General features: G+C 54.7%; 10 protein-coding genes and 1 non-coding gene across 11 annotated transcripts; 7 read left to right on the top strand and 4 right to left on the bottom strand.

The window, feature by feature from the left end:
* The first annotated feature begins 459 nt into the window (after window positions 1-459).
* Window positions 460-551, top strand: N657DRAFT_t1. Its single transcript has one exon. It is a non-coding gene; the product is annotated as a tRNA-Glu (tRNA).
* A 283-nt stretch (window positions 552-834) lies between these two features.
* Window positions 835-2,438, bottom strand: N657DRAFT_55 (uncharacterized protein). Its single transcript, XM_062787888.1, has 2 exons — window positions 2,272-2,438; window positions 835-2,184 (listed from the first exon to the last, which is right to left on the bottom strand). The coding sequence occupies exons 1-2, from the start codon at window positions 2,317-2,319 to the stop codon at window positions 1,036-1,038; spliced, it is 1,197 nt and encodes a 398-aa protein (XP_062651791.1). The 5' UTR covers window positions 2,320-2,438; the 3' UTR covers window positions 835-1,035.
* Window positions 2,439-6,666: 4,228 nt separating this feature from the next.
* Window positions 6,667-7,509, top strand: N657DRAFT_111 (uncharacterized protein). The gene has a single exon (XM_062785783.1). The coding sequence runs from the start codon at window positions 6,923-6,925 to the stop codon at window positions 7,406-7,408; it is 486 nt and encodes a 161-aa protein (XP_062651792.1). The 5' UTR covers window positions 6,667-6,922; the 3' UTR covers window positions 7,409-7,509.
* A 1,445-nt stretch (window positions 7,510-8,954) lies between these two features.
* Window positions 8,955-9,818, top strand: N657DRAFT_638421 (uncharacterized protein). The gene has a single exon (XM_062791589.1). It carries the CDS (start codon window positions 9,235-9,237, stop codon window positions 9,745-9,747), a length of 513 nt encoding a protein of 170 aa, XP_062651793.1. The 5' UTR covers window positions 8,955-9,234; the 3' UTR covers window positions 9,748-9,818.
* Window positions 9,819-10,913: 1,095 nt separating this feature from the next.
* Window positions 10,914-12,480, top strand: N657DRAFT_659829 (asparaginase; the record flags this gene model as incomplete). The annotated part of the gene is made up of 2 exons (XM_062795019.1): window positions 10,914-11,051; window positions 11,107-12,480. The coding sequence occupies 2 exons, from the start codon at window positions 10,914-10,916 to the stop codon at window positions 12,316-12,318; spliced, it is 1,350 nt and encodes a 449-aa protein (XP_062651794.1). The 3' UTR covers window positions 12,319-12,480.
* A 76-nt stretch (window positions 12,481-12,556) lies between these two features.
* N657DRAFT_138 (mitochondrial import inner membrane translocase, subunit Tim17/22) lies at window positions 12,557-13,731 on the bottom strand. Its single transcript, XM_062785917.1, has 5 exons — window positions 13,442-13,731; window positions 13,151-13,338; window positions 13,024-13,036; window positions 12,819-12,971; window positions 12,557-12,755 (listed from the first exon to the last, which is right to left on the bottom strand). The coding sequence occupies exons 1-5, from the start codon at window positions 13,508-13,510 to the stop codon at window positions 12,714-12,716; spliced, it is 465 nt and encodes a 154-aa protein (XP_062651795.1). The 5' UTR covers window positions 13,511-13,731; the 3' UTR covers window positions 12,557-12,713.
* A 1,512-nt stretch (window positions 13,732-15,243) lies between these two features.
* N657DRAFT_638428 (glutathione degradosome) lies at window positions 15,244-18,275 on the top strand. The gene is made up of 2 exons (XM_062791590.1): window positions 15,244-16,408; window positions 16,456-18,275. The coding sequence occupies exons 1-2, from the start codon at window positions 15,407-15,409 to the stop codon at window positions 18,136-18,138; spliced, it is 2,685 nt and encodes an 894-aa protein (XP_062651796.1). The 5' UTR covers window positions 15,244-15,406; the 3' UTR covers window positions 18,139-18,275.
* N657DRAFT_638429 (phenylacetaldoxime dehydratase) lies at window positions 18,183-19,712 on the bottom strand. Its single transcript, XM_062791591.1, has one exon. It carries the CDS (start codon window positions 19,387-19,389, stop codon window positions 18,310-18,312), a length of 1,080 nt encoding a protein of 359 aa, XP_062651797.1. The 5' UTR covers window positions 19,390-19,712; the 3' UTR covers window positions 18,183-18,309.
* A 570-nt stretch (window positions 19,713-20,282) lies between these two features.
* Window positions 20,283-21,370, top strand: N657DRAFT_667391 (uncharacterized protein; the record flags this gene model as incomplete). The annotated part of the gene is made up of 5 exons (XM_062795401.1): window positions 20,283-20,326; window positions 20,426-20,594; window positions 20,725-20,821; window positions 20,871-21,175; window positions 21,233-21,370. The coding sequence occupies 5 exons, from the start codon at window positions 20,283-20,285 to the stop codon at window positions 21,317-21,319; spliced, it is 702 nt and encodes a 233-aa protein (XP_062651798.1). The 3' UTR covers window positions 21,320-21,370.
* A 128-nt stretch (window positions 21,371-21,498) lies between these two features.
* Window positions 21,499-22,347, bottom strand: N657DRAFT_584598 (uncharacterized protein). The gene is made up of 2 exons (XM_062789766.1): window positions 22,333-22,347; window positions 21,499-22,250 (listed from the first exon to the last, which is right to left on the bottom strand). Exon 2 carries the CDS (start codon window positions 22,239-22,241, stop codon window positions 21,954-21,956), a length of 288 nt encoding a protein of 95 aa, XP_062651799.1. The 5' UTR covers window positions 22,242-22,250; window positions 22,333-22,347; the 3' UTR covers window positions 21,499-21,953.
* Window positions 22,348-23,864: 1,517 nt separating this feature from the next.
* On the top strand, window positions 23,865-25,926 carry N657DRAFT_651823 (uncharacterized protein; the record flags this gene model as incomplete). The annotated part of the gene is made up of 9 exons (XM_062794240.1): window positions 23,865-24,020; window positions 24,236-24,279; window positions 24,349-24,494; window positions 24,529-24,622; window positions 24,675-24,696; window positions 24,805-25,107; window positions 25,166-25,567; window positions 25,605-25,789; window positions 25,824-25,926. The coding sequence occupies 9 exons, from the start codon at window positions 23,865-23,867 to the stop codon at window positions 25,924-25,926; spliced, it is 1,455 nt and encodes a 484-aa protein (XP_062651800.1).
* Window positions 25,927-26,302: the final 376 nt, after the last annotated feature.

Genomic DNA, 26,302 nt, shown 5'->3' on the forward strand with positions numbered 1-26,302 from the left:
CCAAATCGAAGAAGCTTACCCAACTAGAAGAGGATATCATTGTTCGATACGTTGTTGAGCTATATGCGCGTGTTGGACAGCAACAGTTACAGGCTCGAATAGGCATAGACCAACCAGGTGACACTGCATCAATTGAGGCACAAGATGAAGCTTGAATTGGCTGTCTGAACCATGCGTCATGTGTGTGTGTATCTTGAATGAACCGAGCGCTTCGGGACCCTCGCCAGACCCTGCTTCTGGGTGGGTGACGAGTCTTCCACGCTTACTGCATTGGGCAACAGAGCCCAGGCCCTGAATCCAGGTGCCAAGGAGCCAGTTCAGTTCAACACGGCAACTCAATTTCCAGTCGCTTGGTGAAGTATAGGTTTAATGGTGTGCATTAAGTTATTTCCAGCATAGTTATCAATGTTTTGTGGTACAGCCCTTGAAAGCTGGTTGTTGGCATCACACTCAGCTCAATCGGGTATGGTGTAGCGGTAACATCGTTGACTCTCACTTCTTAGGAGTGACTTGTTTCTCAACAGCCCCGGGTTCGACTCCCGGTATCCGAGTCAACTTTACGTCATTTTTTCGTTCCCGCCCCAATGCGGACAAGGGACGAGATCCAACACTCTTTGAAGTTTTGACTACATAGGTGCCAATGATCGCATGTTAACATATATCCTGTCTAGTTCTAATCAATTCCTGTGTATGTTCAGCGTACGATTAGACCTCAATGGAATATGCTTTCGTGCGTATAGTTAACCGCTTGCCGAAAGAGTCAAGGGATTGACAATAATACGAGGCATAATGATATTCTGATCATTGCCGAGGATGCCTGGTATCCAAAGTTTGCATGGAGAATTTCAGGAAGTTCCAGGGGCTGGATAGTCATTCAGGAATCCATTCGGGGATCTTGTACGTGCAGGAAATCCAAATTTTCAGTTGGGCAATCTTCATGCTCTTGAAGTGTCAGTTGAACGATTTGAGGTGAATCAGTTGTCGTTTTCCTGTCGTTGATTACTAGTATACCACAGCCACCTCCCCTTCGTTCCTTCATCCGCGCAGGTGAAAATGTGAATAGTAGTAAGGCGAGTTAGAGGACGAGAACTGGGGGGGGGAAGGACCAGGTTGTGGCGGACGTGAAGGCGCAACCCCAGAAGTTACCTGCGCAAGCTGCGCGCGGAGCATCTCGTTCATTCGTTCCTCAAACCCTCTCAGCTGCTCCTTCATACAGACACGTTCCGTCAGAAATTCTTCCACACTAGCCTCCAGCTTGCTGTTGCCGTCGTTGTACCCGTGGAGGGCCTCGTCGAGACGAGTCCCCAGTGAGTCGACCATGCGCTGCATGCCTTGGCTGACCTCCCTCGTCTGCTCGAGGATCTCGCTCTGCCGCCGCTCAGCAGCCGAGATAGCGGCATTCAGCTCCTCGCGGACGGCGACCATGACCTCGGCCCGCCTCTCGGCTGCCTTGGTGGGGTCGGTTGCATCCTTCAGCTGCTGCAAGTAGATCTCATGTCGCTCCTTCAGCTCCGTGAAACGCCCGCACAGAGAGGCGTACTTTGGTTGGAACTCCAGCTCGACCCGCATCTTGTACTCTTCGGCGTCGCTGAGCTGCTTGTCCTTCTCCGCCAGCTCCTTGTCGGTCGTCTTCAACTCCTCCTCGAAGAGCTTGACCCTTTTCTCAGCGGCCTGCCTCTTCTCAAACTCGGCAGACAAGTCCCCAGACATCTCGGCCAACTGTTGCCGGTCCCACTCCGACTCCCGCCGGGCAGCGGCCAGCTGCTCGTTGGCGTTTTCGAGCTGCTGGGTCTTCTTGTTAAGCTCGCCCTGTAGGAAAGCCCAAGCACCTTTGGCGCTGTTCGCTTCTTGGCGCAGCGAGCGCAAGGTGCTGAAAAAGTTGGCGTTTGCCTGGGACGCGTTTTGGACTAACGTCTTCGCCACTTCCAAAGCGGTATCCTTTTCCCGCATGGTGCGTTCGAGCTGGGCCCGAAGCTCTTTGTTTTGCCGGGCCAACTCGGCTACCTCCTCGCTCTGCTGCCCTCCGCTGGGCCGTCCGTTGCCATGTTCGTCGGCAGCGAGGTTAGCGGCCGTGGGGGCGCTGCCACTCCCGCTGTCGCGGGTCGGAGAATCATGCTTGTGATCCAATCCCTCACCCGAGTCCTCCGAGCCGATTGACATTGACATGGCATTTTCCAAGTCACTCTGGTCATTGTTAGCACAGAACGCACTGGTTCATCCCCTTCATGAAGTGACGATAAACCAAGCGCGGAAATTTAGCACTGTACATACCACGATCGAGTAGCCTAATGAGGCGGCGTACGACTCGGGATTGGCCATGTCAGGGCGGCGTGCTGAAGTCACAATGGACGAATGGGAAAGAGTGATGGAGGATCACGCTCGTGGTCCTGTGGCCGAGGCGATGAATACTGCTGTGAGCCGCCGTGACTTCCGACAGAATTGATCTTAGGAATTGAGCCTCGGGGTCGGAAATTGGACTGTAGGATAGAGAAGAGTCTGAGGGAGAATGGGAGTAATGAACGACAAAGGTTGGGGGCGAGATGGAAACATGGAGGTATTATAGCTCCTGACGGCTGATTGCGCGTTCAATCGCGTCATGAGTGATAACGGTTTGAGGCCCGGGCACTCCAGTCCACACCAGGCGCAGGACTGATGTCAGCATCCAGTCGAGCAACATGATATTGTCATGACCAGGATTGGAACGGCTCTGGGGGACCACATAGTGTGAGTACGACTCTAGAAAGTTGGCCTGGCACATGAACAGTGCGCTAGTCCGTGGCGAGCCGAGCAGCCCTGTGTCTATACCGGAACAACTCTCCGAGGGACCGTGGGCGCCATGAACTCGTGTGACACCAGCGGCCTAAGAGAGGCCTAGTGCCCAACAATGAGCCAGGACTGCCTCTAAATGGATTGTTCATGGTTAGGCCGATCTAGCCTGTTTGCCGCGCGAATGGGTTACCGGCCGTCAGCGAGCCGGTAATAGGACAGTTCTTCGTCGAGAAGGCTGGAGTCAAGGCTTCTGTTCCGTTTGATCGAAAGTTGCGGGACGGAGACACTGACCTAGAATCACTGATACAGCTGGCAATGTCCGTGCATCTATGTCCTGGACACCTATCAGCTGTGGCTGCTCGCCCTTGAAGTCGCAAGCACGGCTCTGAGCACAGCCCCTTCACCCATCTGTGCATCTTCCGAAGCCGCAGCCACGAGAATGAGAGAATGAAGGTAGCTCTATGACGATCTTGCTGGTGGCTGCCATGGGGTGGTTCCCACTACACGGAGCAAAGACTGCCTTGTGCGTATTCCAAATGCGATTGTGTGGCCTCTACACCTGCAACGCCATATTCCCCGCCTTTTGCACGCCATCCTTAATACCCTCGGCCTCCGCAGCACCACGACGGCCACTCAGTTTCATCTTATCTTTGATCAAGATTTTCTTAAGCTGGACAGGCCGTGATTTTGTTACCGTTCTGCCCTAGAATTTGGATGTGTTGAACAACAAACCTGGTTCATGCGCCTGCCCAAGTTTTTGGTGCTGCCGTTGAGCATGGTGTGGGTGCAGTGGCAGATTACCTCGCTTTGGTGGACGTATAGTTTTGCAGCTCGTTCGACTTGAATGGCTAGCTGTTGAATGATGTGTCAATGCGCTGGTGCGATTGCATTAGATCGTTCAGCGGACTTCTGCCTTCTTTGCCCTGCGGCGGCTGCTGCTGCTCCAGCTTGGAAGCTGGTCGCAGATGGAGGAGAGTTGGGAGGATAAAGTATTCATGCAAGCATCCTGGAGTTTCGTGTAGTTAAAGTACAAGTTCTCTATTCTTGCTTCAACTCGGTCTCCAGATCTTAGATACAATTTAGACACAACGCTTAGTGTCGGCATCGCTGTATTCCAGCCCCTGCAGGCGCCTTTTCAGCTCGATGACGTCGTCGGATAGAGCATTGTCGAGTTTCTCGATAACAGCCGTCATTGTTGTCAATGAACCTGATGGATTGTCAGCCCTGGACTTACCTTAGTGATCGGCATCAGTTGTTTCCATACCTACGAAAACAAGGTACATACGTACCAAATTGCCCTTGGAGACATGCAGATTGGGTTCCCTGGGTGGAACTGGTGTGGTTGAGCAGAAGAAGAAGCAAGCATGTACTCCTGAATTGTCTGAGTTATTGAGACTACGAAAAGCCAGCATGTATGGATGGAATTTATTTCGCCCGGAGGCACGAAGCCTAAAAAGCCAGCATGTTGCTCGCTGAGGCAAGCACACTCACCAGTAGCACACGAGGCAGCACGGCCGGCACAGTTGGTCCTGGCACGGTACTAATGTGGGACCGGCATGCTACTGTAGGTACAGTACCTGGAGAGCTGAGGGAGCCTAGGTATTCGGAAATGGCAGCTGACTGTGGGTCTGGATCGGGGCTCAGCGACCGGACTCCGTCTCTCTCGTGCTGTCTCAAACAGGACATTCGCAACTCCAATTCGGTCCAGCTGCAGCTGATACGGAGCTGTTTCCCACCTTTGTTGGAGTTAACTTGACATCTTAATAAAGATAGTTTTTTACACTCCAGATATTCACTTAGACTATATAGCAGGAATCGCTCCTCTGAACATTTCTACAACCAGCCTGCCCACTGCTTCCGCCCTGTCCCGTATCTTACTTCTAGGTCAACTGCCAGCCAGCCGCCAAACCCATCGGTTGGTTCTGATGATAACTTATTCATCCTATTGTTGCTGCCAATATTCAATGCTACTGTTTCTGTGAATGTCGGGTGCGAATCACCTGACCCTAAACCCTTCGTTTCGAACTTGAACTGAAAAACACGCTGCTGCTCTCATTATCTCCTCGTGCATTCTTGCCACTACAGCTTCGCATCTTGGCACTGCGCCAAACATGACCCTCACCATCCTCAGTACCGGGAAGCTGCGCACTGATTTAACAGGTGAGTCCAATGGCTCCTCATGTAGTTCGCCTCAGATACCCTTCTTCGAATTCGGTGCCTTTTCCACTCTCACACTGCGGTGTGCGTTTGAGCGGCTGACTTGCTCAACCAACTTTTACTGCCTTTCCTGCACATCAACATGGCCCCTCCGACTCATCACCTGTTTCAAATTCCTCCCAATTACCCAGAACCTAGTTTACTTTTCTGTTTTTCCCCCTCATTGAATCTTCCACCTGAGCTAATTTTGCTTTTTACCTCTCAATGCCTTTTGTCACAATCACCTCTCCGATTTGATACGTTACCCACAATCTTTTCGCAGCGTTCCTAACAAATCAAATCATTCAAATTAAATCGAATCAAATCAAGGTAATTCCAGATCAAATCCGCTTGATTTGATTTGACTATTTTTAAAGTATTAGTAAGAGACCCACTTGTCCATAATAGGTATAGAGTTCATGGAACTTCGCCAAGAACTCGGGGAGCCTAGTTCTCGCCGTTAGAAGACCCTTGTAACGGTCTCAGGCAGTATATTGCAACTAGCTGATGACGACTCTACGAGTACACTGAACTTGGAGAAGAAAAGGAGAGACGACAGACTCTGGTAGCTCGCAAGCATACTTATCCTCGTAGGCGCGCTGGTCTGAGCGCGTTGCTAGAAGGTTCGGTGTGCTGTGGGGCGAGTGGGAATAGCCTCATCAGGGGTCTTGGTATTGGCCGAGAGTCGCCGAGGCTCGCACCGGGCCCAGCCCGTTACACCCTGCAAGAGAGTTTAAAGAAGGCGTTTGTGACCAAAACAACAGGTCAGCTCTTCAGGTAGACGTTGCTCAGCTGGCTAGCGGGCGAAAATTTTCTACTCTCAGGAATCGAACACCCGCTCTTCCGCCAACTCCTTTGCCTTCTCAATAAGGATCTTTTATAGGAGCTCCTGCCATATAGCGGCGATACCGTCAGGGCGTGGATGAAGGCTGAGTTCGAGGCTGAGAAAGAGCTGCTGAAAAATGAGCTTGCAAGGTCTCTATACAAGAAGTATCTGACATTCGATCTCTGGACCTCTCCAAATCATTACGCTCTCCTCGGTATCACCGTCCACTTTGTCGACCACTTGCAACAGCTCCAATTTCGCCTCCTAGTGTTCAAACGCATTTTAGGAAGCCACGGGGGCGAGAAGCTCGGTCTGGTCCTACAGGGTATAATTAAGGATTTCGCTCTTTCCGAGGCTGTCGGTTACTTAACCGCCGATAACGCCGATTCGGGTGATTCAGCAGTGAGAGAGCTATTTCAGGCCTCTCTCCCTTATGACGACTTCGTCCCTGACCTCGCACGCCGACGCCGAATTCGCTGTGTTAATCATGAGCTGAACCTCAGCGCGACCGGCTTCCTCGACGGCACGTTTAAGGAAGCGATCAAGAAGCTTCCTCCTCTATCGGAGGAGCATAAGTCACTTCAAGAAGAGAACGATTTCCTCGAAAACTGGCGTTAATCAGGGCCTATTCAGAGGGGCTTTACAACCTGATGGGGTGGATTAGACGAGGCGTACAGCGAAGGGAGCAGTTTCTGCAGCTTACGCGCGGTGAGCTTACGGAAGAAGAGTTCCTCGAATTTGGCCAAGTCTTGTAGGATACTCGTGAGCTTGGTGGCTTGATGGTGAAGCAGGAGAACGATACTAGATGGAATTCGTTTCTCGAGTTCGCAAAAAGGGCGTTTCTGCAAAAAGGGCGTTGCAACTGAAAGATCCGATTGAGATTTTCCAGAGGAGGATGGTCAATAACCTCTGGGATTTAAAGAAGCGCCTTCCTGAAGAATACCTCCTTAGAGACGACGACTGGTCTTTCCTTGGTATTGCTGTTGACGTTCTTGAGCCGGTCTTTCGTCTTACAAAAAGATTTGAGGACAGGGCGCCTCGAATCGCTGAGGTAGCAGCATCTTTGCACTACCTACTCGATCACTTCGCCGGCAGCGAAGTATTTACATTGACAATATCGCAAGTCCTGCGATGGACGGCCCTGACTTCGCTGGCACCTTAATCTTCGTTGGGCATCAGCTACCGGCATACAGCCGATCGCGCCGCCGAATACCCAGTCAGAGATCTTCTCTGACCAACAGCAACGGCAGCGGCGCCAGCCTGGGAAATATAGAGACAGCGCGGACGACCCAGAGATTGCGGGAAACAAAGAGTCAGCTGAGTTCTCCGACCGGCAAAACGTTCGTGCGTCAAGGATCAGTCTTGCTCTTGCCATCTATAAGATCGACAAATATTATTCCTACACCGCTATGCCCTTGGGCTTGCCGGACCTTCAACAACTTACTATACAAAAAACCGCGCCCTCGTGGGCCGGGTGAAAAACCCAAGATCGACAAATACATCGCCACTCTGGAAGACTCGCCTGCTTACTGGGTAGCGATGATCCTGCATCCTGGGCTCAAGAAGCGATGGATTGAGAAGCACCTCTCCGAAGAACACGCTCAGCGTATCATTTAAGGCTTCAAGAAGTTCTTTGACGAAGATTACAACGAGCAGGGCTCTCTATCCCCCCAACAGTCTGTTCAGACTCGACCGAACCACCTCATCGACGAAGACTTCTACGATAAGCCTGAGGATCTCCTCCTAAAGGATGAGATTACTGAATCCTTCTTTCTGCCATTGTTACCTATGACGACCCCCTGGAATGGTGGCGGCGGCATCAGACTTCGTTGCCAAAGTTGGCAAGAATGGCGTTTGATATCCTATCAATACCAGCCACTTCTTGCGAGGTTGAGAGAGTATTCAGCCAATCGGAGTTGACGATATCGACGCAAAGGTGTCGATTGATGGACCAGACAATTGAGCAGCTCGTTTGTTTGAAGTATTGGCTGTCAAAACGTGTATTTTGCAGCAGGGAGATTGCTTGACTGGGAATTGCGATGGCAAGGCGCCACTTGTATTCTAACAATTTGAATAGATTTGACTGTACTCAAATCAAACTCAAATCAAATCAAATTCTTACCCCTGTCCTCTCAAATCAAATTAAATCTGAGCCTGATTTGAATTGATTTGATTCATTAGGAATGCTGACCTCCTCGCGCCTTCTCTCTTTCTTGCTCGCCACTAAAACTGAAAGAAAATGCGAGTCGAGGAGTCAGAACACTTCAAACTCAGTCTAAATTATTATTCCTACACCGCTGTGCCCTTGGGCTTGCCGGACCTTCAACAAACTTACTATACAGGAAAACCGCGCCCTCGTGGGCCGGGTGAAAAACCCATATCGACAATCAAGGAAACGATCAGTGTGCGATCCTGCAAATACAAAGTGGGAAGGCCTCTTGGCCTTCGAAGGAAAGGGTATAAGACTCCGAGCTCCAGCTCCAGCCTCCTGGCCAGACCGTACATCGGCAGTTTCCCCGAGTCCATCAGCCAGTCCAGGATCCTCCCCGTTAGCCGTGCAGCTTTGGGACTAATTCCCTGTAGGACAGAATAAAAGTCCCTTCGCGTTCTGATTTCGGCTCTCTCCCATCTTCGAGTCAACGGTGGGGCCAAGCACCACATCACAAGGTGTTCGACAGTCTCTCGCCCCTCTCCACACTCGCATATAGGCGTCAGTACCTCTGGGACTCAGTCTAAATTCTAACTGCATCACCATTACAGCCGCGACCAACGGCGATCTCCCTCCCAATAATGACGCGGGACTCTGAGAAGCCGCAGCCCCGGTCGATGACTCTTGTACATCTCCCTCCATGCCTCCGCAACCGCATTTACTTTCACATCGGTGTAGCACGCCATGACGGTTGCCCATACACGTACTACTTTGATGGCCACAAGGGTCGGCACAGTGCAAGTGAACTTGACCCGCCTCCTTTGAGCAATTTTGCGGGGCTGTTACTTGCCCGCTGCGCTCTCTATACCGAAGCCGCTACCCTGGTCTTGTCGTCCCACGTTAGCGCCCGACGTCTTGCGTTCTCGTTAGTCTGCAATATCGACTATTAGCATGAATATGCGCTGGAGGCTGGGCAGCTCGCTGTCACTCCCTTCGCCCTCTTCCTACCCTTCGGCCTCAAGGACTACCGTATCCGACTCTGCAAACAAAGAAACCGTCGACTCCAGCGGTTCGCCGAAAGCTCCGTTCTACAAGCTTGTGCTAAGGCCTCGCCCCTCCAAATTGCACTTGCTACAGTACCATCGGCTCTGATAAGCCTGCCGCGTGAGCAACGTCTTCTTATCCTGGAGTATACCAACTTGGTGTACGGAGTATCCATGCTATTGTCTGTACCGCCCGCCTTGTTTGCAGCACGAAGGGGGCTGTCCGCCTCATATCCATTACGGTTGCCACTATGCCAATGCAGCGAGGACCCCAACCCGTGCCGGCTCCCACCGCCCGCAGGTTGTTTCTGCCGCCGCTGACATGTTGCATTCTCCTTCAGCTGCAACTGCTGGGCTCCGCCAACCAGCCTTTATCTCGTCTGCCGGCTCCTGTCCCGCGATGCGCAACTGGTCTTCTTCTCAGGAAACCGTTTGATGGTTCACGACACGACGCCACTCTTGGCCTTGCCACGGATCTCAAACGAACTCCCGGCGTCGGCGATCCCCAGCAACGAGGAGCCCACCCATACAAGCATCTTGCTGCTTCACGTTTCCTCCGAAAGACCGTCCCTATCGACTGCCTAGCCCACATGCGATTTATTGAATCCGTCTTTCCTCCGTACGTGCCGCAGGGCTGGCCCCTACACTTGGCGATGGTGAACTGGCGCGCCACGGTCGATTGGCTGCGTACTGTAGTAAGATCAACGCTGGGGCGCTTACCATACGTATTGTGTTCGCCGACTTCCATAACAGGGATGTTATAGGTCGCCGGAGTTGTCTGAGGGTCAGGGGATGTGCATTGTAAGAGGATACAGGCGCATCAATTATCCTTTCAAAGTTTTGGTGAGGGACGATGCCCTGGCCGGGTGTATGGATGGAATTTATTTCGCCCGGAGGCACGAAGCCTAAAGGGCCTTGGCACGCTAACTACATCCAATTCCTTGACGTTCAACCATCAACTCGTACAAGCCCTCTACTCTCTCCCCTTTTCTCACGCCACCTGTTGCCTCTTGACTTAGTTTAGCAGATCGACTTGGAGGCTGCGTTCTCCAAGTGTTCAGCGTCCTATCTTCAGCAGCTAAAGCGGGATCTGCTGGCTGAGGCTGTGTAGTGTTAGTGGAGTTCCGCTACTGTGATTGTCCCAATCTTCGTTGTTCCTCGTCAAGATCCAATCTCCCTGTCGCCATTGCGTACTTGATCGTTGCCCGGACTGCTTTCATGTCTGGTGACCACATCTTTGGATCCGATGGTGCTTTCCCTCCCAGGTAGAATGAGAGGCTCCCTCGCCTTGCCACTGTGCATTGCAACATGTCCTCCCTCAGAGCTTCCCATCTCACGCATCGCAATAGAAAATGTTCCACGGTTTCCCTCGCTCGGCCGCAAGGACAAAGGTCTGACTCGACCGCTCCGATTCGGCTTAGAAAGCCGTTCAGCCTCGCCATTCCAGTTCGGAGTTGTGGCTGTACGTGCAGGCCGCGTGCCCTTGGCGGTGGACCCGAAACACCATCCATCCGCTTCATGTTCCGTGGGAATGGCAATTGGCTGGCAGAAACGGAGCAACTGCTGACGGAGGACCTCGAGCATCTACCAGGTTGTGAGGCGATTGTCGATTCGCGCAACATACCTGAGTCGAGGGAGAGCGGTTGGCAACGCTGGTTCGATGCAGACACCTACTGACCAAGGTGTTCAGACGTAAGGACAGCCGCGCATCTCATAGAGCTGAGGTAGGGGCGATATGGAGTTCAGTACATAAAGGGAATCTGTTAGAGAACCAATCCAGGGCGATCGATAAGCAAAGGCGGGTCTTGGTCCTTCATCAATCAAGCCGCCCTCCTGTGTCGAAGTCAGTGGAGCCATCTCACTCTCAAAACTTACATTTCCGTGTTCAACCGCTACTTCTCCTACACCAAAGCCCCTACTCTCAGAAACAATGGAGTACAAACCCCAAATCCCCTCCCATCCCAGACTACAGCCCCGCCTCATCATCCACGGTGGCGCAGGAAACATCACCCCCGCAACTCTCAACCCCTCACGCTATGCCGAGTTTCGCGCCGCTCTCTTGACAATCGTATGGACGTCCCTACCGTCTTTAAACCCCGTCCCTACCCTGACTTTATAACCAGGTTTCTAAAACGCACCACTTCATGACCACCCCTTTACCAACCAGCCCAACAACCAAAGCCCTACCCAACGCCCTCACCGTAGCAACGCACGCCATCGGCCTGCTAGAAGACAACTCGCTCTTCAACGCAGGCCACGGCGCCGTCTTCACGCGCGACGGCGTCAACGAGCTCGAAGCGTCCGTCATGGTGTCGCGCGGGTGCGCATACGCCAAGCGCGCCGCGGGCGTGTCCGGGCTGCGGCGCGTGCGGAACCCCGTCCTCCTCGCGCGGGCAATCCTCGAGCGCGGGGACGCCGACCTCGCGCCGCCTCCTTCATGCACAGGACTCTTTGAAGGGGATGGGAAGGAGGGGGTGAGGAAGAGACTGGACGTGCCCTCCGCGCAGGGCCACACGCACATCCACGGTGCGGCGGCGGAGCAGTTGGCGGAGCGGTACGGGCTTGCGATGGTGGACGAGGAATATTTCTGGACGAAAAGGCGGTGGGAGGAGCATGTGAGGGGGTTAGAGAGGGAGAAGGGCGGGAAGGGGGTTGCGGGGTGGTGTGACGACGAGTTTTTGCCGCAAGGGACGGTGGGTGCCGTGGCGCTGGATGAAGAGGGCGTGGTCTGCGTGGCGACGAGCACGGGCGGGCTGACGAATAAGTTGACGGGGAGGATCGGGGATACGCCAACTGTGGGAGCGGGATTCTGGGCCGAGGAATGGAGTGAAAGTGGGGGTCCTGACCTGATGGAGCGGTTGAGGAAGCAGGGGACAGCGGTAGAGTTGGCCGGGACGCTCAAGGGGCTGGTTGCGGATTGCCTGCCTATGCCCTGGATGTATACCCCTTTACTGGTCAACCGGAATCACCACTTGGCGACGACGCGGTCGCTCGCTGTTTCCGGCACTGGAAATGGGGACTCATTTCTTCGAACGGCCGCCGCCAGGACGGTTGGCTCCATCGCGCGGTTTGCCGAAAACTCCTCTGCTGTCGCGCTCACCCGGGTCACCGGGCCGGATGGTGTGCTGCAGCAGAGCGCAGGTGATCGCTGGGGCAGGACAGGCGAAGGCGAGGGCGGCATGATTGGGGTCGAGTGTGTTGTGGTGAGGGACTCCGATGGCAACGTTGTTCAAACTCGGTCCGAGCTTCTTCAAGACTATAATTGCGGCGGTATGTTTCGTGCTTGGGTGGATGACAAAGGCATCGTGTTCGCTCGGGTTTTCAGGGATGATTAAGAGGTGCCGGACTTGTATGCTGTGGAGGCAAGACCGGAGGACCCGCGCGAATGGTGCGGGATCAAGATAGCTTGGGATCAGTGAGCGGTAAGCTAAGATAGCTTGGGATCAGTGAGCGGTAAGCTGCCCTAGATGTGTAAATCTATGGAGAGACTGGACTTCAGATGGATATTAATCTCGCGAATGTGCCCGAAAATGTGTCCGCCCGCTGAGTTGGGCTGCCACTCGCGCGTGGCAAGGCGTAACCAACCGGTTCTATGTTACATGGAACGCCGCCACCAAGATGCTGACCGTCATAAATGCATACAGAAATACACGTCCGGCCGCTGTCGTGGGCCTGGAGGAAAAGAGTTGGGTGTGGCGTGAAATTGTCATACAACAGGCTGCTGGTCGTCTTATGCGAGAACCTTTTCGTTTGATGGGGGTGGTTGAGGGACCTAGCGAAGTCAGCATCACAGAGCCCAAGCTAAAGAAGCAGCCGACAGAAGCCCCCGACTCACCTCCAATTTTGTGGCCCCCGCGAACATCTTCTGGAACCCGATGCCGACACCCTCGATGACGGCGAGCAGGATCGCACAACTAATGGCACCGTTCCTCGCCGCCTTGTATCCGCCTCGGATTGCTAGCGCGCCGCCTGTGAAGAACCCGGCAATCTGTGTCGTGTTAGGAGACGAAGTCATCGCAAGGGGTATTCGAGGGACTTGCAATCGCGTTGTACCTGTTGCGCAATTAGCTTTCCGTCCTGTGCGAAGTACTCGTGGGATGCCGCAGGCTTTGATAGTTCGAGGTAACAATAATAGTCAGAGGGACGGGATGGATGTGGGACACATACGCATCTTCCTTTTTCCTCAGCCCCTTGACGGCGCAGTCAAATGTGCTGAACATGCCACCCCACACACCGAAGTTGCCTCCCAGTACCGGCGCACGCATCTTGATGGCTGTGATGGCGCCTAGCCGTCTCTCCCCGTATGGGCTGTTCCTGAACCCCTTGACGCCGTGCCAGATAGTTCCGCCGACAGCCTGAGTCCATGTTAGCTGACGAGTTGACGTGGCGCGAGTTGGTGTTTGCAGCGGCACCGCAGAGGGTCGGGGTAGAGGGCGAGTATCAGCTGAGAAGACATACACCCATGCAGAACGCACCGCCGAAGTCATTGAGAATGACCCAGGGGCAAGGGTCACGCGTGTGGTCCATCGTGACGTGTGGCTCCTCGGGGAAATGCTCAATCGAGAGGAGGACAAAGTCCCTGTTGCGTCGGCCTGTGGGGTATTATGAATCAAGACGATAAAGGAACGGCAGGAACTGAGATTTATCGATGAAATTCCCCGGTATCGAGGGGATTAGAGGCACCCGTGGTTGTGGTCGATGGAGCGCGTGGGTCGTTATCGGTGATGGTTTGCATCTCGATGATCTCAGAGCCGATGAAAAATGTTCCGCATAGGAATCCTAGCGCGCACGGGCCATTCCCAGCTGAGACCAAGTGAAACAGGAACGGCAAAGAGCTGGACCCACCCGGTCGGACAAGTGGACCGGTTTTCGGAGCATGATAAGGATAACGTTAAGGTCACGGGTGACTCGGGTGCTTCGTATCAAGTCGTTGTGGACCTGCCTGCTTTCCAATTCGCAATACTCTGTAGAGTTTGCAGATTGTCCAAGCTGCCGTTCACTCGTCGGGGCGACGAAACCTGAGGTGGAAGCGCCCAGCCGACTAGCCGCCAAGGGGGCTGGGCAGTTTACCGGGTAACGTTAGGACTCGAGCAATCCGCTCTTCCCGTCTTATTACCTACTAGTTCCGGTACCCGTGTCGCTCCAGCCGCCAGGACAATCACATACCTACAGTAGCAATGCGGTCCGCATTTTGGAGGCCACGCGAGAGATAATACCAGGTGTTGACCCATGATGCTATCCGCCAAGCGATGACTGACGTTCTGCCCCTGGACCCGGAAGTCCAGTGACTAACCCGCGGAGGAAATTGAGGATTGGCTTTGTCTAGGATTGCTTCGTGGCGTCCGTTCTGTCGCCGGCTCGGAACCCACTACCAATGAGGTATATGTACCAGCAATGCGTCGTCTCCCAAGAATTCAGTGCTTCCTTCTGCAGATTCCGTCTTTCTCGACTTCCACGCAAACTTGGACTTCTGCTTGGACTTTCCGAAGAGCGGTGAGATGCTTCCGTCTTTCTTCTTTCGACCCGTGCGCGCTGGGATATGACAGAGTCGGCAATGGCACATCTCACCCCTGATCTGGCGTCATGTCTCTGTTCCGGTGAGATGCCGTGCAACCAGGGAGAATCCGGAGAGCCAAATGTACAAAAACAACACTCCCCCAGTGCTGCAGGCCTCGTGCCACGGAACTTTGTTTGGCGCCTGGGTGGTCAACGACCGACTTGCTCAGACAGCTCAGCGGGCCTGGCCAGGCTGGCCGTTAGCGGCGACATGGCTGTCGGTGTGCCTATCTTTCGCTCTTGTTTCGATCCGTGGGGCCACAGTCAGCAAGAAGAGGCCAACGATGGACAGGACAGTCGTTGCAGAGGATGCACCAAGATCTCCATAGCTAAGGCGGCGGCGGCGAGATCACTCCGGGCTCCCACTGCTAGCGGTGAGTGCAATCCCTACCCATTTTACTTACACGTGCGTCCTCTTCGGCGTGTCTGGCTTTTACATCTTGGAACCCCACGCCATCAACAGGGCCGTCCCGCCTCGGCCCGACCGTACATTCATTGCTGGGTTGCAGTCCCCAGGTTGGGTACTGTACACGGTGCCATCTTGGGAACATTGGTTCTCCGCGTGCATCGTGGGGTGCGTCCCGGCCTCATCTTCCCAGTGGAGTGTGCCGATTGCTCAGGCCTGAAACGTGGGGTACAACCCCTGCCACAACGGGTCTGGAGCTGAGGCGTGGGGTAGGAGCGCCCCCATCGCAGCGCTCTTCCAAATGTTGTCTCGATTCCAAGATGGCTTTTAGTTGCGCCCATCATGGATCGACCTGATTCACAACTCCGAACATAAACCCCAAATTGGGTTTGGCTTTCAGAGTCCGTCGATGATTGCCCGATGCTAACGTTCTCTCAGTCGTATCAGGAACCGACGTCGCGATGACGGGCCTGCAACCCCGCGAGCTTGATGAGGGCAGCTCCGACTCCGGCCACGACCCGACCCCCGACAAGCTTCAGGAGCTGCGGCACGATGGCTCAGTCCTGGCAATCGCGGTCTCTGACCAATACATCTTTGCCGGTACCAGCAAGGGCGAGATCGTCCTATGGTCCCTCGGCACCTACCAGCATGTCCAAACGATCCAGGCGCACAAACGAAGCGTCCTCTGCCTGCTCCTGTCCGAAGACTCCAAGTACCTGTTCTCGAGCGCATGTGAGCCCATCATTGGCGTCTGGTGCCCCAAGACCTTCACCCGTCTCTACGAGATCTACAGCACCTACGATGTCGGCGACGTCTTCAGCGTGGCCTACTCCCCGCAACGGGAGACACTCTATCTCGGCACACAGACACAGGACATCCAATGGGTCAGCTTGAAGGATCCGACAAGGAGGGTGTCCCACGACTCTGCGAATCATCCAGATAAGCGCCAGCACCGCTTCTTCGACTCGCGCGCTGTTGGCGGGACGTCTACACCTAGGCGAACGGAAGAGCACTACGCCCTCATCCCAAAGGCTGCGACCGTGCTGGAGATTGACCCGGGGGCAATCCGTCAGTATGCACACTACGGCTGGGTGTTCTGCATGTTGGTAGCCAAAGGGCCGACAGTGCTCGGCGATCCGGACGAAGAAGTCCTCATATCTGGCGGTGGAGATGGCACGATCAAGCTGTGGCGTCTTTCCGACGATGGTCCGGACTACGATGACGGGGTGCTGGGCGATATCGAGGAAATGATGACCCTCGGCGAGGATGACAGCGAATCCGTGATGTCCCTCGCCGTGGACGGTTCTTTTCTATACGCCGGCAAGCTGCAGGGCATCATCGAGCTGTGGGATCTGGACACGAAGCAGAAGTTGAGGGTGATCAAGGCCCATGACGGGAATGTCAACACGCTTAGGATGAGTTTTGGTCTTCTCTGGAGTGCAGCGACCGGGGGCTCGGCGTCGGTAAGAACATCTCCAGGTTGCCATGTTCGCCGCCTAACGAGGAACAGAAACACAGCACGGTGCACTATGGCAGAGACAAGAACGGCCTCTCCCAAAACGTCAGCCAAAAGTACCAGTGCCTCAGCCGGTGGAAGGCCCACGGCGCCAAGATCCTGTCATCGGCGGTGGCCGTCCACCAAAACGAGCGGCTTTACCTCACAGGAGCCAATGACAACACAGTCCGCGTCTGGCGTGTTAGTGGCATGCCAACACAAGCCGAGCAGGAGGTCGGCGGATCCGAAAACATGATGATTGCATCGCTCCGCGAGTTCGTCTCGTTCAAGACCATTTCATCCCGCCCCGAGTTCACTGAAGATTGCCGCAAGGGTGCCACCTACCTGGGCTCCCTCTTCAAGCGCCTCGGCGCCCAGGTCGAGATGCTCAGTACTGGCGGTCCGCATAATCCCGTCGTGTATGCCAAGTTCAGCGGCAAGCTTGAGCCTGCCGAGAAGCGTAAGCGCATCCTCTTCTACGGTCACTACGACGTCGTGCCAGCGGACATGAAGGGCAATAATTGGCAGACCGACCCCTTCAAGCTGGAAGGTCGCGATGGTTACCTCTACGGCCGTGGAGTCAGCGACAACAAGGGCCCAATTATCGCCGCGCTCTACGCAGTTTCAGACCTGCTGCAAGCCAAAGTCCTTGACTCGGACATTCTCTTCCTCATCGAAGGCGAAGAGGAGTCCGGCTCGCGCGGCTTCCAAGACACCATCCGCATGCACAAGGACCTGGTCGGCCATGTTGACTACGTCCTCTTGGCCAACAGCTACTGGCTCGACGACGAAGTCCCGTGCCTGACGTACGGCCTGCGCGGTGTGCTGCACGCCACAGTGTGCATCGACTCGAAGTACCCGGACCTGCACTCGGGCGTCGACGGCAGCAACATGCTCTCGGAGCCGCTCACCGACCTAACCCTCCTCCTAGCCAAGCTCAAGGACGCCCAAAATCACGTCAAGATCCCGGGCTTCTACGACGGCATCCTCCCGCTCACGCACGAAGAGGACCAGCGCTACGACGACATCGCGCGCATCCTTATCCGCCGCAACCCGGCAAACGGGCCCATCGAGCACCTGAAGCGCAGCCTCATGGCCCGTTGGCGCGAGCCCAACCTCACCATCCATCGGTATAACGTCTCCGGGCCCGACGGCTCACTTATTAGCAGCCACGCCACGGCCAATGTTAGTGTCAGGCTGGTGCCGGGGCAGGAGGTTGAGCAGGTCATTGATGCGCTGAAGAAGTATCTGCGGGACGAATACGAGAAATTTGGCAGCGAGAATACGTTGACGGTCAGGATCGATAACAAGGCCGAGCCGTGGTTGGGCGTGCCCGGGAATTATATCTTTCGGACGCTGGAGGAGGCGGTTGTGCGCGCCTGGGCGCCTGCGGCAGCCGGTGACAGTGCTACTGCTGCTGCTGCGCAGGATGGGGAGGAAGCTGGGGTGTCTGGGGTGGCGATGCCGGCGAATGCGACGGACGGGGAGGAGAAGCCCAAGTGCAGGAAGCCGCTGTATATCCGGGAAGGTGGATCCATTCCGCCGATTCGGTTTCTGGAGAAGGAGTTCAATGCACCCGCTGCGCATCTGCCGTGTGGGCAAGCCAGTGATGCGGCGCATCTGGATAACGAGCGGTTGAGAGTGGTGAACTTGATGAAGAGTAGGGAGATCTTTAGGACAGTGTTTAGGAATTTGTAGGGTGGAGGTGTCTGTGGGAGAGAGTTCGGCGCTCATGGGCTTTTCGAAGGCTACCCTACCTATCTTCGAGACATCCTCTTTCCATCGAAGACAGATGAAGTGACTTGGGTTTCAAGAATTCCATATCAACTGGTACCAGCTCCCGCCCTGGTAAGCAGCTCATGTCCTGATCTATCCACTGCCTATCATCCACATCCCGGTCCCAGGGTGGCAGGCAACATACTCAAAGAGCTGCTGCTCGGGTTCGAGAACCATGACTTCATGAAACACGCGCAGGGTGACATTATTGTTGAGCTTCCTCGCATACTGATGGAACCCACCAAAGATGGCCAGGTGAGTTGGATGCTCTCTGCACCAACGCTCCAGCGAGCCGAGGTCGTCGAAATAGGCCAGCCCAAAAGTGCGGTCGTTGTCGGCTTTTGTTGTGACCGGATCGACGATCTCCATGAAACGGCAGCTGTAGCAACCGACTTGGTCACCTTGGTCTCGCAGGAAATTCATGCCCTTGATCAACACCGGGTGCATCGTGTCGAGGTACAGCTCTCGCTCTGCTGGGGACGTGTCGAGCCAATTCTGTCCGGAACGAATGACGACGAGGTTCTTCTTGCCGGGGATTTTGACTCGACTGCCGATTCCGAATGATGATGGCTCAGGAGAGTCGAAATCTTCTGCGGTGGCCGGCGTGCCGGGGAGGCTGTCGGTCTGAGAAATCGGAAGGCGGTCGCGCATGCTGCCCCAGTAGCCGTGCTCTTGCACCTCTCCGCTCATAGCCTCCCCCATGTGGGCAAAGCCCTCGACCGCATCGGTGGTGTTGAAGAGGGTCTCGATGCGGTCCATGGTCGGGAAGAAGACCTCGAGGAACCATCCGTGCTGGCACGCCTCGGGCTTGAGCGCCTGCCACCACTCCAGGAACCCCGACTTCTCGGCCCAGGCTTCGTAAGCGGCTTTGCTTGGCCAGTAACCCAAAGCTGAGAGGTTGTAGAAGCCTTTGTTGTCGGTAACGGACGCCCACTCGATGAACGAGGGAGGGTTGCTCGGGCATGTCAGGAATGTCGATAACATGGATTGCGCCGCTCCATCGACATCCGCTTCACTTTGATACTGCGCACCGATGATGGCCATTACCAGCTGGGAAGCATGTTCGGGAAACCGCACGCTGTATGCCGGATAAGGGGCCTGAAATCCGGGGCGAAGACTGGCTGGTCGAGTGCGGGCGCAGTGTAGATGGTCTGGTATAGCCGAGGAAACCATCGTACAGAGCTTGGTCTGCCGAGATATGCGGGCATGGGAGATAGCCCAGGGTTCTTCTGGATGTCCTGGGCTTCCCGTCGTATTTATGCTTGAGCACCGGGCCTGACGGACCTTCGAAGAGCCGTATCTTCAGCCATTTCCTCCTCCCTCATGCCTATTCAACCCATATGTGGAATGGAATGCGCCTCAGCCTCCTCCTGAGATAGGCCCAAGAAGTCGGACGAATGGGGACTGGTCCGAACTAGTTTTGGGGCGCGCTTCCCGGGCTCTTGAATTCAAGAACAAAATCTGGGCTCTGTTGGACAGCTTGCCCGATTCGGCGCGCCGAAAGCTAACGTTAGCGTTGGAACGTAGCAACCTAAAAGGAAAGGCGAGTTTCAGTGAGGCAGTGACGGAGTGGGGTTTTCTGACCGCAGGTAACTCCAGTGAGTCGGCGACATCACACAGATTTTGACTGGTTTAGGAGCAGCAGGCACGACGCAGTCATTGTTGAATGCCCGCGGCAATTACTTGATCCATAACAGCTGCACTTTAATGTCGTATTTGAGCTTGGGCTGCAAGGATCTCAAAATATGTACAATACAATACCTGCCGGTTTTAGGAACTGCAGTGGAAGGCACAGACCGGAGCCCCCCAAGTGACTGCATCTATCCTCTGATTAACCGCTCGCTCAACATACGTTTCGTCGCTTTTCACGCTACTTGCCTCGATCTCCGTTACTGACTCACTATGCAGCAATAAACGGTGATCGTGGCAAACTCAACCAGCACTCGGGGTCCTTCGCCGCCACGCGATTCGACCGTGCAGCACAAGAAGGTAGACGACGACGTTCTTGTTGCGGACCAGGGCTTTTCCTGGTACGAGCAGACGACTGGTACCAGTCAGCATCGGCGATGTCTTCCAAGTCCGATAACTACCAGGTTCTCCTAAAGTTTGGGTTTGCACTGCCTCAAGCGCCTGGCTCTGCCGCGATCTGAAGTGAGTAACTGTCGCCTCCGGCCGATCTGAACCGAATCCTCGCTGATTGCGTCCACAGAGATCATGAATATGTCACCCTCAAGGTGTACGAAACTAGCAACCTCCAGTCACGGAACGAAATCAAGGTGCTGCAACACCTCTCATCCATCGCCTCGAATCACCCCGGCCGCAAGCTCGTTCGTTTAGCCCTAGACTCGTTCGAGCTGCAGGGCAGGAATGGCCCTCATGTGTGTATCGTACACGGACCGTTGGGGATGTCGTTGGTAGGACTCTGCGACACACTAGTGGGGGGAAGGGGGGCTTCCGGGGGGGGAGGGGGAAATACCATCGTGAGAGGGTGACTGTACAGCAGTCGAGTGTACTCGTGCATCGCACAGTGTCCTAAAGCCCATCGTTTACGGCATGCGTGCGGGTCTCGACTCCCTTCATCCCAATGTCCACGTCGTTCGTACAGGTAAGCTAGACTAATGTTTCTTGCTGACGGGTTACTATCTGAGTTTCAGACGTGCAAGCGGGCAACATCATCCTCTCGACTGGCGGAGACCCAAGCCTTCCGGACGGAGCGTGGACGCATATTGGTTTCTCCGAATCCCTGCAAGGTGCGCGGAGGGTATGTGATTCACTACAGATTCAGTCGTGCCAGCGTTGGCAGATCGGGCCCATCCCAATCATTTCGGATTTCGGAGACGCTCAGTTCGGCGAGTCGGCGTTCTACGCAGACGTAGTGCCTGACCTCTACCGGGCTCCCGAGTTGCTTCTGGGCATACCGTGGGACAACAAGATTGACATCTGGCCCTTTGGTCTCATGGTAGATACAGTGTCCTGACCCCTGTTTATCGATGCCATGTTTCTGACGAAGAAGCAGATGTGGACTCTTTACGAAGGAGAGAATCTTTTAACAAGAGCCTGCCGAGTCGGAGAGAATCATAGCCCGCACATTTGGCCAGGATGATCTCGCTCCTCGAGCCACCCCCTCTGCATCTGCTTGATCGGGGAAGTTGGGGGGGGGGGGGGGGGGGGGGGGGGGGAGGGGGCGATACGAAGCTGTTCTTTGAGCAGGATGGTAGTGATCGCATGCCCGATCCTTTGTTTGTCTAATCTATCAGGACGCTAACCATCGTCCGGAATCTAGGTACATTCAAACATACGGGCAAACTCTCCGATGCAATATCGGAGACGGAAGAGAAGGTCCTCGGAGGAGAATAGAAAGGAAAGTTTCTGGCCTTCATCAGGAGGATGCTACAATGGCGCCCGGGGGACAGACTGTTTGCTGCAGAGCTGGCCAAAGATCCATGGCTGCGTGATCTCGGGCACGAGGAGCTGCCTTCGAGGTCTCCAACGCCCAGTAATGGTTGATCTGCGGAGGGGAGCGAGTAGGATAGAGCGCGAATTGGTTTGCTTAACCGCAGGAATGGCATTGGAGTTTACTGGGAAAGAGATTATGGATGGATTTCGGAATCACAGTCTTAGACAAGTCGACAACTACTTACGGAGTCTGATGATACCATATTCCAAGACTCATCATCCATCCTCCCCGCACCCTATCTGCGGCCTAACTGTCACAGAAGTCACTCCTGCCGGCACACTTATGTGTTCTGAACATCGTAGCAGGCGCCCTTGTTCTTGTCATGGCAGCAGTCGTAGAAGCCGCCGGTGCGCCAGAACTTGTCCCAGTTGACTTCATCCCCGCCGTGGCTCCAGCGCTTGCGCTTCGAGTCGTAGTCGCCCAGCTTGAGCTTCTTGCCGCAGTCGTACGTCGGCCCGACGCCCGGCGAGTTGTCGCACACGCCGTCGCCCGTGCACCAGTATGTCACGTAGCCGTGGGCCTGGGCGGCCAGGAGGGTGACGGCGGCGGCGGCGAAGGTGAATCTCATCTTGGTTGGCTGGAATGAAAAAGGAATTAGACCAATGAGCAAGGAGCGGTGAAATCGTGAGGGTACCTTATTTAGTGCGAGGTTGACTTGCCTTGGCCCAGCTCGCTCGAGTTCGGAGTTCTCCAGATCGGCTGGATAAAGTAGTCCTGCTGCTTTCTTTGAGGGGATGAGCTAGAAAACGGATCCGGGGACACTACCAACCTCAATCACCCGGATATGTGTATGGCCGTTGTGAGGATGATGCAGAACTGGATGGGAACCGCAGGTTGTTATATTCCATTTCGACCGTCAACTGGTCTACATGATTGGTCAAACAGCATGGAACTTTCGAAAGACACGAGACTCCTCATGTAAGCCCCCTCTCGGGCTTCTTTCAAGTCCGTCTTGCCTGAGCAACTTTTACCCGGCCGATGATACCTTGAGGTCATGACAAGGACCAATCGGCACCAGTTCAACGGCGCAATACACTACACCAGTGCTACCTAGAATCATGAGTGGGCGGTCATCTCGTCCCTCTGCATAACGAAAGTCCTTTGCCGACTAAGTCATTCAACAGGTTCAGGGACCGAGTAAGCGGGTGATCTGAGGCGCCGGATCCCCACCGGGGAAGCAACATCAACCACTTAGCAATCACGAGCATAAACGTTTAAGTCGTATTTCACCGCTTCGCCCTGCCGGATACACCGAGCCAGTTACCATCAGCGTCACATCTGCTGTCCGGTGTCGCGCGATCACCTGCCTCTTTAAGGAAAGCGAGCGGAGAGGTGCCGATCCAGTCCCAATAACACACTCAACGCATCTCTGGAGCGGAACATGACGACGTCGTGTTGAGAGCCTGGGCCTTCCTCGGCAAGGGAGTGCCAGTAATATCCGCATGGCTCGAACTTTGAAGACAACATCACAACAATGCCGTCAAGCAAGACACCTTATTCCAACTTGTCCGAGCTCGGCGTTGGGGTTCCAGGTTGGAATGCCGACCCTGACATTCTCCAGTGGAATGGCAGAGCGCACGGAAGTATGTTCTGAGGCGAGTGGCCTCAATAAACTTGGCGGTTTCTTAAGGTATCTTAGCTCAATCGGTCCTGTCGACTGGGGATCGCACGTACTAACGTGGGTAAGATAGCTGGCAGTTGGCGTTGCCCTGTCGGCAATGCTGCCTCAGATCAACACCTGCGGTCCGGGAGTTGTGATAAGTTACGACAGCTGGTGGGTGCCGTTGTTCTAGTTGGATGCTCAATCACCACTTGTAATCGCCTGCTGCTTTCTATCGCCTTCGGGTTAGACTGAAACATACCTGGGATAAAATTGATCTAGAAATGGCAAACACAAGACTTGTTGGGGATTGGAGCTCCTCATGGTCTCTGTTAAAGCGGCTACTTCATGGATCTGGCACCCAGCACTGCTTGACTCGATAAAATACATTAACGATCATCCAGATTGCAAAGCAGTCATTATGCAGAACCATGCGCGTGGTTAAAATAATGGTCCATTCCAACCCGTTGAAAGCGGGGAATTTGAACACCCGACCAAAAACGGTATTCAATATATCCTGGGAAGCACTCTTATTTTCTCTGCCTTCACAGGCACATGATCAGGTTAGCTCACAACTAGGCCCTTCTAAACATGGCCGGAGAATTCCATCTGATTATTCTTGGAGCTATCTTGTCCTTTTCCATCAGGCTTTGCCGGCTACGGGCTCAGCGCACTCACCCATTATTCGAGCACGAGACGAAGTCACTCACGGACGCCACACTGCACAAGCTCCTTCAGGAAACCGATGTTGCAAATGACGCCCATAATTTTGCATTCGACAACGACAGCAATCTAAACCCAGACCCCGCGGCAAGAAGGGGCTGCAAGGCCTTGCCTGGCGACACAGATTGGCCAGCAGATACAACCTAGAATGCCTTCAACAAGCCTCTGGACGGTGGACTCATTGAAAAGCTGCCCATCGCCGCGCCATGCTACAGAACCGGGGGCTGTAAGACTCTCAGAAATGCACGGTAGTCCGCAGTTCCTACCCTGACCCTTACTTCCAGTAAGTCTCGCCTATGCCAGGAAGCCGATCTTATCATCTTCGTCCGCTCTGGTACACTAACCAACGTAGCGAGAACGATTCGACATCCATTTTCTGGTCGCAGTACCAAGGCAAAACCTGCATGCCCACCGAGGACCCCACAAGCGGCAATTGCACTTGCGGAGGCTATCCTGTATACGCCGTGATGTCAGGAATGTTGGCAGATCCAGCTGGCTGTCAACTTTGCCCGCAATTCTAATCTGTGGCTAGTCATCAAAAACACTGGAAACTGTTATTTGGGCAAGAGCAGCGGCGCCGGTGCGTTAAGAATCTGGACGTACAATCTGAAACACCTCAAGCACTCGTTACCCACATTTGGAAATACCAAGATACTCCGGGCCGCCGATGAAGGTTAGCGCGGGAGTGACTATAAGGGAAGTGTACGCTGAGGCTCACTGAAACGACGTAAGCGCTTTAGGCGGAATTTGCGAGGTTAGTTGAGTCACCACTAGAACCATACTTCTTGTATATTCTAACAGAATATAGACAGTCGGATATATAGGCGGCTACGTAGCCGGGGGAGAGCACACAACTCTCTCCGGGCTGTACGACATGACCGCCGAACACGTCATGGTGCTCGAGGTCGTGACGGCAGATGGGCGCTTCGTTACCGCATCTCCCAAGTCCAACCCCGACCTCTACTGGGCGATGCGCGGCGGCGGTGGCAGAACCGTTGCCGTTGTGACGTTCATTACCATCCGCGTCTACCCCGAACTTCCTGTCGTGACGTCCACCTTGATAATCAGCACTTCCGCCACCGTCACCGCCGACGCTTCTAGCAGGCCATACGTACCTACTTCTCCCTCTTCATTCCCCTCACCGACGCCGGCACCTACTCCTGGTGGAGGCTCACCTACACCGCCCTAACTCCTACACGTTCACCATGCACTCCGTCTTCGCGCCCAACTACACCCTCTCCTCCTTTCACGCCCTTACCAAACCATTCTTCGAGCGCCTTAAGGAACTCAACAACCTCCTACCCCCCGACGCCACCCTCCACCTAGCCTTCTACCCGGCCTACAACGCTACCTGGGGCAGCGACAGACTGTTTAGCAGCACCGGCCGCGTCAGCGTGCCCAGCAACCAGCTGCTCCAGCGCGCCAACTGGGCCGACCCGGCCAAATTCAACGCCACGTTCGTTGTGATCCGCACATACGTCGAGACGAGTCGCCTGTTGATGGGCTATCACCAGGCGCCGTGCAACCGTGCACATGCCGACAACGCGGTCAACTCAGCCTGGCGCGAGGCTGTGTGATTTTTTGATGCTCAGCGGGAGGTTGCCGGAGGGTGCGGACGCGGATAACCCAACTGCGGCGGACTTGAAGGCGGCATCGGAGGATTTGCGGAGGAATATGATTGCACGGTCCAGGGAAAGGGCGCCGGAGAGTGAGGGGGGCGGGGCGTATTTGAATGAGGCGAATACGGACGAGCCGGAGTGGCAGAGCACGTTCTATGGGATGCAGTATAAGAGGTTCCTGGAGATCAAAGAGGAGGCGGGATCCGAGGGAGGTGTTCTATGCCACGACGGCGGTTGGGAGGGAGGGGTGGGGGGTGAGGGATGGCGAGCAGGGGGTGCAGAGGCAGAACGGGCGGTTATGTCGGGTTTGACTGTAAAGACTGGAACGTCGGAACAAAGTAATAGAATGACTGGAAGTCACCGGCCGTCAACATGAAACTTGGCTACCTACATGTACCTTAGGTATCACTGCGGATTTACACACAGGCCTGGTCGTGAAGAACACGAGATCAATTGCTTAACATTAGGTACCTTAGGTAATCATGGTTGTGGACGAGGCCACCAGAACTAAAACCCAATCATCTAAGTTATATATCCAAATGCCTGCAGTGGGCAGAAACCCGGGGAATGTCCTTTGGCCCGGAAAAAAGCGAGCTGATTCACTTCAACAGAGGGCGCAAACAGTGGACTGACCAGCTGGAACTTGCGCAGCCGGGAGGAGGCACCAGCCCGGTGAAGCCCATGGCA

This window comes from Parathielavia appendiculata (genome assembly GCF_033297405.1).
Source record: "Parathielavia appendiculata strain CBS 731.68 unplaced genomic scaffold N657scaffold_1, whole genome shotgun sequence".
Classification (NCBI taxonomy): domain Eukaryota; kingdom Fungi; phylum Ascomycota; class Sordariomycetes; order Sordariales; family Chaetomiaceae; genus Parathielavia; species Parathielavia appendiculata.